Source organism: Scomber scombrus, chromosome 14 (genome assembly GCF_963691925.1).
Source record: "Scomber scombrus chromosome 14, fScoSco1.1, whole genome shotgun sequence".
Classification (NCBI taxonomy): domain Eukaryota; kingdom Metazoa; phylum Chordata; class Actinopteri; order Scombriformes; family Scombridae; genus Scomber; species Scomber scombrus.
In genome coordinates this window covers 16,015,957-16,032,025 of record NC_084983.1, presented here as the reverse complement: position 1 = coordinate 16,032,025, position 16,069 = coordinate 16,015,957, and the positions used below count along the sequence as shown (strand labels likewise).

Sequence of the window (16,069 nt, the reverse complement as noted above, 5' to 3'; positions counted from 1 at the left end):
AATGAGTGATTTGTGCAGCTTGAGTCAGACCTTCAGCTCTGAGCGAGGAGTGAGTTGAAAAAAAAGGCACTAAAGTGGAATTTTAACGTTAAAGGAGTTAAGGAGTTAAATTAACTTTACTGATCATATATCATCATCATATATAGATCATGGCGGCGCATGGTTGTGCAGCGGCTCTTGGGTCTCCTGTTTTTTTTTTTTTGTTGTTATTTGTCTTTAAAGCACAAATGGAGTGGCACCTGTAATCTCATTATATGTCAAATATAATGACAATGAAGCTTTCTATTCATTTTCACAATAATGACATGTTGTCTTGCCTCATCTTTGCAGTCGGCACTAACAACCTGTTAGGAGCGGCAATCAGTGAACGAGTTTAGTGGAGATGAGGACAATTCGTTCATGACTAACGCATCACTAAAATTCAACCATGTGAGCTTTTTTCAGACATAGAGTGTGTGTCAATGCTGGTTTCATTAATCAATAAAGGTGCTGTATTTTACATAAATGTTATATCTTTTTATCTCAGACATGACAAAAGAGCCATAAAGCTGCAGTATTTGACTTGTGGTGCATGAGAGAGAGGTGGCATCGCTGGAGAACAGCAGTGACTTTGAAAGTACACACACACACGCACGCACGCACGCACGCACGCACGCACGCACGCACGCACGCACGCACGCACGCACGCACGCACGCACGCACGCACGCACGCACACACACACACACACACACACACACACACACACACACACACACCGTAACAGTGATGGATTTGGGTTTTTGGGAGCTCCTGTCTTCTCACAGTGAGTCTAAAATATATTCTCATCAGTTTTATCATTTATCATAGATTGTTGCTGCGTGCTTTACAAAATATGACAGCGCAAAGGCAAAGAATGATGACACATTAAGCTGGGACTCTCATTATTTTTGCTCTGACATACTGCATATAAGCTGCTAAATATTCATACTTCAATGCATGCAGCTGCCATTAATAAAAACCTGAAAGTTAAGGAAGGGAGTACTGGTCAGATCATGTATTTTCATATTTCCATATGATCCATCTCCCTTTCTTTTGGCAAAAGAAATAATAATTAAGAGACAGATTTATCACAAGGCACTGAAGGTGGATCAGGATGTGCATGTTAATCTCTTTTTCTGTATATTTTACCCTTTGCTGTTGCAGTCTTTGCACGATTGTAACATTCAATTTAAACATGTATCGCTTTGGAAGTATAATGGAAAAGTTATCAGGTCAAATCTAGTTAAAAATGCTCAACAACAACAGATAAAACTGCTGACTCACTTACGTAACAAGGTGCATCTCTGAAAGTGGCTTCACGCTAACTTTTCTGTGAGATTTAGTTAACTTTGACACCTCTTGAACTTTCATGTTAACTTTAAACCGATACTGACTTCACCCTCCTTGTTAATTTTGCAGCTACGGTACATTTTGTACAAGTTGTAAAAATAGCTGCCAGGAAAGTACATTTCCATCTGTAAATGAAAAAAAAAGAAAAAGCTTTGCATTCTGAGATTTTTAGGCTCTGTCATTCAAAGTAACATCTGGCTCCTTATAAGCCTTCATATGTACTGACCGTGCTGTTGATAAGCAGCTAATGAGGCCCAATTATGTATTCAAATCCTTGTCCTGGATCAAGATAATTTGGCAAGATAAGTGCAGGATGACAGTTGTGATGAATATAGGCTAAAATAGATGTTTGTTTGTATTTGGCAGTAACTCTGTACACATAAGAGTGTTTCATCCCACAAGCTCTAACTATGACAGAGTCCATCATGTCTACTTCCGAGATGTAGAGTGAGCTGGCATCAAGAAATGATGGAGCAGGAAGTCTGCTGCTGCTGCTCTGTGGGACAAAGAGACTTACAGATACGCACACACACTCTCACACTCTCTCTCACACACACACACACACACACACACACACACACACACACACACACACACACACACACACACACACACACACATCTGCAAAGTAAATTGTTAGAAGTATGACAGATGTCAGAGTGGAGATTTCCTGAATAATTGAACAATTACAGAGACACCAGTTGCCCCGGGGAAAGATGGAAGGATGAAGGCGTACATCATATTCTGAGTGTGTTTATGCCAACTTACACCACTGGAGATCTGATACAGACTGCTTTTCAAGTTCGAAACTTTCTAATTAACACAAACACGCTCAAAAAAACAAAAACAAAAAAACAACAACAGTGAAACAAACATCGAGTAACATCGAGCATCAACAGTATAAACTCTCTGTGATCCTGAAAGCAACTGTCAGTGCATTTTAGAGAAGGGACAAATGTATTTAATGATGTAGCTGATTTAGCTGATCTTATGGTACTACAATAGTGTAAAGAGTTTTATATTTTAGGCACAAAGACAGTCACACCATTAGAAATAGTGGTTTATTAGTTTTTTGTTGTTGTTTTTTAGTTTTTAGTGCTTTTACACATCTTGCTTAAACATCTGCTGCTGTCAGTCAGCTCAGTTTAGTCTGTAAATACTGAAACATCACAGCAACTAGCGTCCCAAAAATACTTCTAATCAATACACTAAATCAGCAACCACCTGTGAACCCTTCTGCTTTTTTTATATTTCTCTGTACAACATACAACAGTAACAGCTCATCTATATCTATTTTCATTAGCTTCAGACACAGCTGGAACCAGCAGCTGTTTACAGGACGTTATAGTTCATACGTGTGGATGCTCACATTGTCGTCGTTATAGTAATTGTAATAGTTATAGTTATTAGTGTGGACGGTCCTTTACAATCCTCACTGCATTTCTAAACAGTCTGAACCATTTAACACCAGTAACACTACACATGTTGTGTGGCTGACACACATCAGCAGCCAGTAGTGGATTTGCTTAGTTAGCATGTTAAAAAACCAGTGAAGCCAAACAAATCCAGCAGATCAAATATGAATGAAGCCTCACAATATGAAATCAACATCAGCAGGAGAGTAGAGGTTAATATAACTTCAGTAAACAGTGCATATTTACATATTTCAACTATATTTTTTACTACTACTGTTTTTTATTGCTTGTGTACTTCCTTATTATTTATTGTTCTTTATTCGTTTTGATTTTATTGACACTATTTCTATTTCTGCTGCTGCAATACTGTAAATTTCCCCCACTGTGGAACTAATAAAGGAATATATTATCGTATCTTATCAACATGACTGACATCAATGCTTCTTTTGGGCAGGTATAAATACTGATGTCATGGTGGCGTCACCTGTTCCAGCATGTTCTGCAGTCTCTCAGCCTCGAGGTCGATCACAAACTTTTTCTCCTGTCGTCGGTCCAGGTCCTCCAGCAGTCGCCGGTAGCTGGCATCGTTGAAGTTCTCCACACAGATGGCGCTGACCTGCCAGTTGTTCTGTCCTGCCTTCTCCATGATGGCCTGCAGGATGGCGTATCCTGATAAAGTCAGACACACAGGAAAAGACTCATCAGAGGTGGAAGGAACTTGGAACAGTTTAATTTTAGCACAACATGAGTATCAGATTATTTATTGAATCATAATGTATAATAATGTCCTATTGATGTGCTGTACATTGTTGGAGGCAGACTGGTTTAATTTGTCAACTTCAACAAACAGCCAACAAGCTAATTTTCAAATCAATATGGTGGAAACTCCTTTTTTTTCAGGACATTTGTGCATATTGATCGTCATAATTGAAGCTCTATGCCCACGCACAACATTGTGTGGCCTTTATGTAACGACTCAGTAGTGACAGTTGTGGAGCGGCACGTAGAGCGTGCAACTTGGCATCATGTTACAGATCTGTCATTTATGTTCGCTTTATTGTTGTTGCATTTTTTCCCAAATTTACACTGCACAAAACACAAAAAGTGCTGAGACAATGAAATGTAGTTAGGCCTCAAACCAATGATAAAAAACAGGCACAAACATTATACACAAACACTATAAGTATGTAAATGCAATCATATATTAACAATATGTATTTACCATCGCCATAATCTTCAGACATAATATCTAAGATAAGCAGAAAAAACTGAAACTGAAAGTTAAAAACACTTTTTTTTTGGCAGAATAGTCCGAAATCAATGTCTGTTCCTCGTCATCAGGTTTTGTGTTAAGTTTGTTTCTTTTTTTGTCTGTTCTGGTTTTGATTGCAAGATATGATGTAAAATCAAGTACAAGTGTGTTGAATGTATATTCTTCCTCATGAAACATTTTATTTTTGGGGGGGGGGGGGGGGTTTAAAAAAATAAAATAAAAATGTATTGAAGTAAGCAAGAGTCTGGGCACATTACCTACAACCTTTCAACATAGTTATCATTCCTTCTCGATATTAAATCACATGAATTTGGTTGACTTAAATTGCCCCAAAACAAACTTCCGAACAATACAACACACACAAAACAGACAGAGCTAAAAAAAAAAAAAAAAAAAAACAAGGTTCTTCTGATTTTATAGATGTTGGATTTGTGAGCTCCACTCACTCTATTAAGATTCATAGAAGAAACTACAAACTTCTTGGAAATGTTTCTGTTTGTTCCTCATAAAACAATTGTAATTTAATATTTAGTAGTAATAGTAAGTCATATTTTTTTGCCTCACCTGCATGTTTGTGAACATATACATAGGGATGTTGGGTCTCTTTAAATCGAATTAAAGAGTGTGGTCTAAACTTGCTCCATGTGTTAAGTGCCTTGAGATGCCTTTGGCGCTATATAAATAAAGAAAAAATGGGAACTGTTTCAAAGCATCTCTAGTGGTCAAAAACTCCACACTACTGCACTTACAGTATTTTAATGAAAAAAAGATCCAGAATCAGAACATTTTGTAACATTTGGTCAATTAAAATAACAGTACTTATTATCTGAATGCTTTTTTTGGTGCTACTGATACTGATTATGTTAACTGATGAAACTGAGGCTGATACTGTATACTTCCTGGCTGAAATATGGCACATTGAGCCATGTGAAGTCATGAAACATATTGCTCATAATTGCTACGTTTCAATAGCCAACTGGCTTTAGTTGACACATCCTCCCTGGCAAGATAACCCCCTCCGTCCCTGCCTAAAAGAAACTGAACTGAAGAAAACTCCTCTAAAGCTTTTATCCTTTTCCAACCAGATCCTGGCTTTTGGTCCAGTCAGGGAGACAGGCTCAACTACATGAGTCGGATGTAACACTAGACTCTAGAGGGGGGTGGATGGGGGGGCTTTCGCTGTCAGGTTTGTGTACGAAGAAGATGAGTGTCAGAGAGTAAACTAGAGAGCTGTGAGGGCGGCTGTTCTCCAGCAGGAACAGATGTCCCCCTTAAACGGCCCCTCCTGGTGGCCATCACAATCTGGCAACCCGTCTCCCTTTGCTCCCAATTAGTGGATTAACCTGTGCTCTGGCAACCCAGCTCCCTCTCCACCTCCTCTATCCCCCTCCCCAGCCCCCTTGCTCCCCATTAGAGGGTTGTCGGTGCCAAGAGAGAGACTGCTAGTCGAGTTGACACAGTTGCACCCGCTCGTGCATGCATGTATCGTCTCGGAGTGTCTTCAGCCTCTCCGGGGATGAACTGGTTGATGACATTTTGGCTAGAACTATTGGGAATCTGGACCCCAAATGGGACGCGAACACTGTTCATTTTTCTGATTACAACACAAGACAAATCAGCAGTGAATCATATTTTCATTACATGATGTCCAAATTCAGCCCAGTCAGTAATGTATTATCTATAAGATGGCCACTAGCTACATTTATTGGCTTCGCTCCTGGTCCACAAAGCACTGAATATCTTAAACGCTCCCAGTTTATGCCCAAATATTCCCACAGTGCAATCAAAAATGTACATCCTACCCACTGAATTGTGGTTTGCACTAATAATATCTTCATGTAAAATAAGTGGAAGCCATTTCTATTTAGCTTAGTGTAATTAGTTTTGTGCATGTGTGTGTGCATTCATGTAAACCTGGTATCTGTCTTTAATTATGCTTCAACTCATTTTTCTACTATTCTTTCGCTGTAAAGCAATTTGAATTATTTGTATTTGATGATGTGTGACACAAACTTGAATTTGAGCCACAATAACAAATTTCATCACCAGAGACTATAGCTTACTTAAAACAAGTGTAACCAAAAACATTTCTATCCCACTTCAAATACCCAGGAAACCTGAGATTCCTCAAAAAGAAACGGGACCACAGTTTGTTTGAGGATCAATAAGACGTCACAACATGCTAGCAGGAGTTCACAAACATCACGAACATGCCAGAAAAATCCTCTCAGCTGGTTGTGAAACCATCAGCCTGCAAGATGAAACAGCTAAAACCCACAGAGAGGTATTTCACATGGTATCTCCTCTTTTGGAAGGCTAGCTTTTGAGTAGGAAATCAATATTTATATGCAAGGCTGCTAGTGACCGCTATGACCGACAAGACAAGCATCACGTGACAGATGCAGATAACCGAGGTCTTTACTTTTTGGTAGTATTTTTACTCGTAAAGATAATCAGTAAAGCAGCTCATAACTCAATTGTCCTTGAAACATGTGTACAACTCAGCCGCAAAGGGGGGAAAAAACATGATAAAGCTTTTTAATCAACATGCTGCATTTTTTAAATTCTTTCATGAAGCCCTCAGGAAGTGTGCTGGGCCGTGAAACCAATTCGACATAGTGGCCAAATGGTCTAATTGCAACTTCTGAGTTTGTCATGTGATGAACGCTGGCTCAAAAAGCATTTCACACACACACACACACACACACACACACACACACACACACACACACACACACACACACACACACACACACACACACACACACACACACACAATCACTGGAATAATAGTGTCTGTAAGATGCTGAATACAACAAAAATGACTTGTTTCAGTATCAGAATTTAATTTAATTTATCTTAATCCATTTAGTTCAATAACATTGAGAAGTCTAGAAGAGCTGAATGACGAAATCATTTTATCCCATTTCTAGTGAACAGAGAGCCAGTTGGAGGTAAGTCGCATGCTTTACGGGCCTAAGAAAGATCATTTTAAATAGAAAAGCAATGACTGAAAGAAAGACTTGTTTCTAGCATGAAAAATTGAATTAATATCACATCGTACCAAAGGTGGAAATTGATGGGGTCAATGGGCAAACTACCCCTAAAAAATGTAAAAATGTGAAATTGGAATGATGGGTTTTCTTTTAATCCCCTTCTAAAATAAAGATTTCATATATTTTACAAAGCTTGTTAGGATTTTGGTCTGTATTCAAATCGCGATGATGGCACGGAACCGGCGAAAACAGCTAAGCTTTCAGAACCTGCCCAACCCCCCCCATGGCATTTTTAAAATTCTTAAACCCGTCACACTTCCAGCTGAGTCACGATCAGTTTGAAATGAAATAACATTAAATCTCGACAGTCGCTGAACCTCTCCTGCTATGCTCTGCGCCTAAAAAAAAAAAAAAAAGCTACCAAAGCTGTCAGAGAGTCTGCAATAGAGGGTCAGAGGATAGACTGGATAGCGACCAACACTTCATGTGGAGGAAACGCTGCGCTATACTGTCAGGCCTGGTGAGAGACGTCACCTCTTCCTCCTCCTCCGCCTCCTCCTCAAAACCGCAGACAGCTTCATCAGCAGCATGAGAACAGCTGAAGTAGTTTACTGCTGAAGAGAGCAAACCACAGAGTAGCAAACATAACATGCCAGACAATCAGCAGTTGAACTGTTATGTCGTTATGTAACGTTGTACTTCTTGTTTATACTTTTAAAAATAAAATGGGCATTAAATGGATAAAAGTTATAGCCTCATCTTTAACAGAGATTATAACTCGGTGTGAGTATTTTTATCCATTAAATGTTCTTTCATAATAAGTTTGGCTGCTCCATTAGCTTTTTTATTTTTTATGAAGTCATTAAATATGTCTGTCATGCAACATAAAACTGAGGTAATTCCCATCATTTAAAAAAAATATTGGCCTGGAAATGATCCAAAATAACCCCGAAACTCATGAGGGCAAAAGTTAATTTCCTACCTTGCACTGAACCCTTCATGAATATTCATGCTAACATAACTTATAACTTACTCTATTTAATTTTCATAAATCATTGCATCCTTAAAGAACATTTTTAAAATCAAAATTCAGAGCCTGTCGTTGTCAGACGACGGGAAACAAACAAGCAGATTAGTTAGCGTTCGTGCTCGCTTGGCTAACCCGTGCTTTGGTTTTTCCAGAGGGGGAGCAATAAATATACATCTTATTTTATCTTATCTTTTTCTAAAGTTGACAAAGTCTACTAGCCACACTAGTAGCATGTCTATCAACCTCATGTATTTAACAGAAAACTTGTTATCCAATTTATTAGTTTCATTGTTCCTACCTTTTTCCTCCATTTGTGTCAGTAGTGCACATTTATATGTTGCATTTCATGTGTGGAGTTGTCAAAGTTTCTTCAGTGGTTATGACACATTTTATTTCTTTACCTTAATATTTATTTTCTGGTGTTTGTGTCTACCTGTCCAGAGACTGCAGAGGATTACTGAATCTGATACAAAGCATCTATTCCTGCTTTCCTGCTTTTTTCTTCATGGTCCCCGACCAATAAACATAATAAAAAGGACAGACTTTGTGCAGACGTGGTTGAATGCGACTCCTTGTGGCAGCTGCAGCTACTTTGCTGTTATTGAATGTATTGATTGGTAGTTTAAGTCATTACAGCGGTTTGCTCTTATGCTTTGGTTTGGTATGGAATCGATCTCTTTTAGGGCAAAGGTGTCCGCCTGCATGGTGAATTGGCTTAAAGCAACGTACAAATAAAATGAAGTTGTAGACCTGAACTTTATGTTTTGAACCCAAAACATGTATTTTATATCTTGTATGCTGCCATTGCATGAATATATACATTTAAAACATGGAGGTTTAACAAAGGTGTTAAAGTGGAGTATGACAATGCAGTACCATTCAGAAAATCACTGCAATTATGGTCATTTTAGTCTGTACATATGATTACATAATGTTCAGTAGCTTCCGAAACCTTTAAACTATTATGAAAAAGGCAACAAAAATCATCAAAAGCATCAATCAATCATTTCCAATAATCTATTCCTACTGAAATGTGTGAAATAAATGCACTGCACTAACCAAGCTAGGGGTCAGCTCCACCCTCTCGTTTTAAATATGGTGCCTTCTGGCTCCAAAAATCAAAGATGGCGATGATCAAAGGCTAAACTCAAGGCTTCAAAACAGCAGTCCAACAGCAGTGTTATTTTTTAATTATTTGCACATTTGTTTTAACCTTTGCTGTTATTTTACTTGCTGTATGTTTGCTCTTGTTTTATTCTTTCAAATGTAAAATCACTTTGAGCTGCATATTATATATGAAAGGTGCTATATAAATAAAGCTATTTATTATTATTATTATTATTATTATTATTTAGCACTTAAGTCTTGGGTATTTGTTAGGCTAAATTTAGACTAAAAATGAAAATAACCTAACTGATCTTATTACTTAAAAATGACTAAAACTAATATTTTTTGTCAAAAGATTAAAGCTAAATCAATATCAGGTGCCAGGTTCATGTTGAGATCATCATACCAGCAGATACAAATCAGCAGTTGCAGTGAGTTGCTTGTACAGTATGTAACATTATGATATCCCATCATGTCTCATTGTGCCTCGCAGTGCACACAGAACATGGACAGCAAAAAAACGCTGCTGCGGCCAAGGCAAGCAAAGCGTGCAAAGGGCCAGCTGATTACCAGCTGATAAATGTGTAGACCTGAGGCTGTATGTGGAGCAGCAGCCAGCCACAATCAGCATCAGCATCAAAGACACAGCCACGGGCGAGTGTGCAGACTGACGCTAACGCAAGCGGTGCTGATTGGAGCAGATGTGGACACTAGATGGAAGCAGCTGCAGCGTGTGGAGCGGAGAGTGAGAGCACATCTGGACTATGCGTATGATTTTCTCCTCTTTCCCCTCCCTGTTGTCCCGTCTTTACTCTCCGGTGTGGTGCACACTGTCAGCATCTGTCTGCTGAGCCGCCATCCTTGCCTTCCTTTCCTTTCCCTTCATCCTGAATGAGTCAGTCCTTTTTGCCTTCACCTCTTCCTCTCCAGAGAGAACAGAGAGAGGCTTATGCTTGATAAAAAAAAAGAAGAGTCATTCATCACAGCTTGAACACCAGTCTATCTGCTGGAGAACCATCATCTTGTTTCCCCGCTCTCTGCTTTTCTTTTCATCCATTGTTTCCTCTTTGGCTCTTCTCCATGCCTCATCTTATCTCTCCTCTCCTCCTTTAAAAAAAAAGTAAATATTCACATTTCCTCTCCTCTCGCTTCCTCTTGTCTCCTTGTTTTTCCTCTTTTGACTCCTCTTTTCTTTTTCCCTGTGCTCTCATTTCTTCTCTTCTTGTTTCCCCCAAGTGTGTATTTATGTATTGTAGGGACTTCTAGGAAAAGCTAATCAGATCCACCACACACACACACACACACACACACACACACACACACACACACACACACACACACACACACACACACACACACACACACACACACACACACACACACACACACACACACACACAGACTCTGACGCTCCAGTATTCAGCTCCTTGTATATCTGCTGCTGTGATGCAGGGAGTCAGACAGGCGCTCATTGACTGAGCTCAGCCATGCGTGGGCTGATTCTACATTATAGTCAATACTGGATGAATGCCTGGTGCTATGTGTGTGAAAAAAAATCCTCAGGCCAAAGTGCTGCAGCCTGCACCAAAAAGCCTTATTAAAAGCACACACATGCACATACAGAACATGCACACATTCGTACCCACTGACAAAGACAGAAGGCTACGTGACATATTTGAAGTACTCAAATGTGTAACTCTGCCTCTTAAGGATGTCACACTCATATTAACAGTTTTACTTGATGGATGACGTGTGTGCAGTGGAGAAACTTTTACAAGAAAAATGTAAAATAAGTATAACTATTCAGTATTAGTGATCCTCCATTTACACTCTGCTCTTCCAGCCCATTGCAGAGAAAAGGCCTCACCAAGGATGAAGGATTTCAACTGATGAGCTAAAGCTGGTAAGAGCAATGAATGTAAAGGAAAACTAAAGTGAAAACCTAGGGCGGCATTAATAAAGGAAAAAAAAGACAAATTATGTAGAAGGATGAGGAAAAACTGGTCAAATAATTTCAAATCACTGTAAATATTTAATTATTGCCTTAATATGTCACCCGATTCCTCTTTTAAGAGGCATTTAATTTGTGAAATGGAAATAAACTGGTTAGGATTTAAATAACTTTAAGCACCACATTTCATTCAGCTGTAATAATAGTGAAGAGCCAGTCATGTTTTTCACATCCTCTGTGTTTCATCCGGCATGTCATTTCATTGACAGCCGCTGCTTCCCACAGTTAGGATGACAGCAACTTCAACAGAGTGGCAGAGCCAAAGCATCAGTCAGCTCAAATGAGTTGTTGTTGTCTGCTTCCTGATTTCAGCACCATGGACAGAGCTCTCCAAAGAACTGTCACTTTTTCCCCTATTTTTGTGTGAATTAAACAGTACTTCACTTTGAACACAACACACAAAGCCTATTCCAAAATATGTTGTTGCCGTCACACCTGATTTAATTTCTTTGAGGAGCGGGGATTAGATATTGAAACTTTTTGGTCCCGGTAGCTGACCATGACTCGTTATCTGCGATTCAATCAGATAAAACTTTGACATGTGAAACTACAAAGCTCTCTAATGCCCCGACAGTTTGAGAAAGAGAGAGAGAGAGTGAGAGAGCGAGAGAGAGAGAGAGAGAGAGAGAGAGAGAGAGAGAGAGAGAGTGAGAGGGTGGGATTGACCTCCTTTTTATTGAATTATTAGTTATATTCATATATACTGTAACTGCATGGTCAAATAATACAAACAGCAAAGCAGGACGTTGATGGAGGGTAACGGCTGTAAAGTGTTTAACGTTCAACTTTCTGAACCACTCCTTTAAGCCTGTTATTAATGCTAGCTAAAGCATTTTACTATTTATCTGTGGAATAAGGAGTGCCTTCATTCGAGTTATGTTTTACAAAGTCAGCAAACAACCTTGATCCAAAAAGTTACTTTTGAAACAGTTTTGTGTCATAATTAAGTGATCTACACAGCTCGATAGTTTTCTACATTTGAGCAAGTGGAGAAAACAACAGTACTATGTTTATGGATGCATGCGGTGCATTTTAGGAATCAGTTACAGAGATTTGAACATAAAGGAGTATTCCACAAACTTTAAAACTTTAAACACTTTACAGCCATTACCGTCCATCAACATCCTAGCATTCCTCCTTCTTTGCTGCTTGTGTTATTTGACCATGAAGTTATTTATGACTATAACTAATAATTCAATAATAGGAGGTCAATCCCACCCTCTCACAATCAGTTACAGAGATTTGAACAATTCATCATATACCAAATATTACGTATTCCTACATTTAAGCAGTAGATTATATTTTTAAAATAAAGTGACATTCCTACAGTAGCTCAACAACAGGATTAGAGTGTAAAGGGCAACACAAACTGACAGTTTTTTAATGTCCGTCAGTCATCTGTCTATAGGGAGAAGATATGCTTGTATTTGTACAAATGTATCCACACTAGGGCTCGACCGATACTGGATTTTTGGGGCCAATGTCGATACCGATATTAAGGGTGTAAAAAAAATCTGATACCAATACATCATCTGATAATTTTATATATATGAAGAATAAATACATAAACATAAAGGTTTTTGCAATGATCCCTTAAAAACACTGTACTGAAGGCATAATCTTTAAAACTTTATTGTATAAATTTAAGTCCCTGCACTGAAACAATAAACTTCAGTGGGAATTGAATCTTTATGAATAACTATAACGAGCAACTAAACTAACTTTAACTACCTATCATTTTTCAATTCTCTTGCCCCTGTTTTTCGAAATGTTGTGAAATAAATATCCACAATGATACATCAGGGCTCCTAGTTTCAGGGTTTGTTAATTGTTAATCCTAAATTAAAACATTACTGGATGTTTTGATAAAATGTTCCAGTCAAAGGTATACAATGTCAAAACTCCTTTCCTGGATAATCTTCATGCCTTTTAACTCTCTTGAAAACTCTTGTAAACAACACAAATTATCCCACATCTACAACAAAGAAATAAATGCAGTGAGTGAAGAATCATTATTCCCCCATCTCTCTCTCTTTTCTTGTGTTTCGCTTGCAGTCATTGCTGCATGAATTCGGCTTACCAGGAACCACAGAAGTCCTAAAATATCTCACACACACACACACACACACACACACACACACACTCACACACACACACACACACACACACACACACACACACACACACACACACACACACACACACACACACACACACACACACACACACACCATGAGATCATCTGTATTCCTGTCACACACTAATGCTGATCTTGAATCGGTTGCGATGCCGGATCGAGGCAACAAACAACCTTAAAGTGGTAGTGTTTGTCCTCAGCCTCCCTCCGCGGGGGGAGGAGCAGTTCACAGCTAGGAAGCGTTGTTGTGTTTTTGGAGAATGCTTGATCAGATATCAGTAGGTTTTTGTTGAAGAGAATGGAGGCTTTTTTTTTACCCAGTCAAGCATGTACGACCTGAGATAAGAGGAGAAAGAGGCGGGGGAATGAGTTGTTCTAAAGGGGAGGTGATCCTGATACTGTCCTCACTCTGCAGCCCCCTATATAACCAATCTGCTCAGACATTCACTGCAGTCCCCACAGCAGCAAAAGAGAGAAAGAATGAAAACCCCTGAGTACCTTCTGGAAAATGTATGAAAGCGAGATGTGGAGATGTGATCCAAGCAGTAGCCCATATCCATTCTGTCTTTTAATGGAAATGTGACCCGAGGGGAGGGGTGGCAGGGTGGGGGTGGGGGGTTGTAATACATTTTATTTGCAGGAATTCAAAATGTCCCCAGGCTGAATAAGTACAAACCTATTGACTGTGTGAGTGTGTATGTGGTTAGAAAAAGAAAGAGAGAGAAAGAGAGAGAGGGAGGCAAAGACTGGGCGGCTGACAGAAAAAATTAAAAGAAAAAAAATGCAAGAAGGGAAGAACGAGAAAAACCAGAAGACAAATACGCAGTCCTCCTCTTCAGGTAGGGAGAGAAAGAGAGAGAGAAAGGCCCAACACTATCCACAACACTTCTAACAGCAGCTGCACTGCAATATTGATTGCTTGCTGTACTTAAGACGTGGACAAAAAAAAAAAAAAAGTGCCATTATTTTAGAGGCACATCTATTCACACCTCTGAATTTGCCGTGAGGGGTGAATGAGGGCAAAGGCACGGTAGATATCACCAAGAACTAGGATAAAGCTTATTGATGAAGCATCCGCAGAGAAGATTTGAACATTTATGTCAATTAAATTGAATCTCTTTGGAATAAATATGCCTTTTTAGCAGGCTTAAATGAAGTTTTGAGAGCTGGGGACATTTTGAATTCCTGTAAATAAACTGCATTACAAAAAAAAAAAAAAACAGATAAAGCTTGCATGTATTAGAACAAGCTGTTATAGACTGCCTTGAAAAATGACCTAGACACTTTGTATTCCCAACCATCTCTCTACACCAAGTAGGCCTGGGTGATATGGTAAAACAAATATTATAAATTATTTCATTATATATTATAAATTGGGAAAATACTTCTTTAAGATTCCCCTTAAAATCATCTATTAGTAGATTTAGAGAATTATTCTTCCAGTGTGTTAGTATGAATCCTGATACGTTCACATTTCGGGTCAGTCACTGCATGTTTCTTGTTTCTGTGGGTTATTCAAATTGTCCGCTTGCATTATTTTGGATCTGACTTTAAAATGTACTGATGTATTTGAGAAGTTTCTATTTTGAGTAAAGATCTAGAAATAGAAGTGAAATCTTACTACGACTGTTTGTTTACGTCGCCTCCGGAGGAAGTCTCAGAACAGAGTGGGCTCATCGGTAGCGAGGGGAGAGGAGAGGGGGGAGCCTTGTTTTTAGACAGGCTTAACTGAAGGGCTGCATTAAGAGCCAGCATGAGGTAAATAATATGTTTTGATCTGTAAATTGCACATTTCACAGACATTTCAGTATAGCCCCAGAATTTAAAACACATATATAGATGTGGGAATGTGCTTGATGTGTCCGCTGTAAACACAGGACTGTAATTAACACAGCGCCTGTTTGTTAGTATGTTGCAAGCAATACACCTTTAAAAAATACATCAAACTTACTAACATTCTTACAAAGGAACTGTTTGTTCTATGATCAGCGATTTTTGTGGTCCTTACTGCATGCCTCTGAGGCTTTGCAGCACTGTAACATCATGTTACTTACTTTGGCGTTTGCTTCTAACAGAGATCAGTCATTATTCGCACAACTATGAGAGGTTGTTGTTTTTTTTTATAAGGCATTCAAACAAACAGCAGATGCTTTCTCTGATACAGTAACCTGAATATTACACAACAAACAGGTCACTCAGTTCATCAGTTCACTCAGATCAATGAGCAGGTTGCCAGTTAAATGAGAGACATTCACAGGCCTCCATAAAGAGCACATCAGCAATTTTTACACACCGATTCCGTCCCCAGAACTCACCTCGGTCGGTGTCGTACAGGAAGACAAACTTGTTCCAGTCGTAGTGGTCGAGGAGGGACAGGAGCGCCCCTCGGATGGATGGCCGGAGCTGCAGGGTGAACTGGCTCTCGCCTTCGGTGGGGAAGCTGGGGGTTATGAGGGAGATGTGCAGGGCGCTGCAGAAGGATGTCAACGTGTGGACCGAGCGCTTGTCGTACAGGCCGAAGATGGCGAAGACACCACGGGAGTACTGGGAGCAAACTGGGGAGGAAAAACAAGAGAGAAATTAATAAACAAGAAAATAAAGCTAGTGGGGAACGAACGTAGTCAGTGAAGATAAAGAGGAAAGGGTCAGGAATTCAACTAATCAGTGATATTATTTCTCCTTCATTATTTACCCGATCAATTTAATTCTCATTCTTCATAATCCTAAACAA

General features: G+C 39.2%; 1 protein-coding gene across 3 annotated transcripts in view; it reads right to left on the bottom strand.

Moving 5' to 3' along the window:
• The window catches only part of gria4b (glutamate receptor, ionotropic, AMPA 4b), a 135,830-nt gene that overhangs the window by 53,327 nt on the left and 66,434 nt on the right, over positions 1 to 16,069 (bottom strand). For all 3 annotated transcript variants that reach the window (XM_062432884.1, XM_062432886.1, XM_062432887.1), the window contains exons 3-4: positions 15,654 to 15,893; positions 3,269 to 3,453 (exon numbers count right to left, since the gene is read on the bottom strand). In XM_062432884.1, coding sequence (XP_062288868.1) covers positions 3,269 to 3,453; positions 15,654 to 15,893 — 425 coding nt within the window. The remainder of the gene's footprint in view (positions 1 to 3,268; positions 3,454 to 15,653; positions 15,894 to 16,069) is intronic.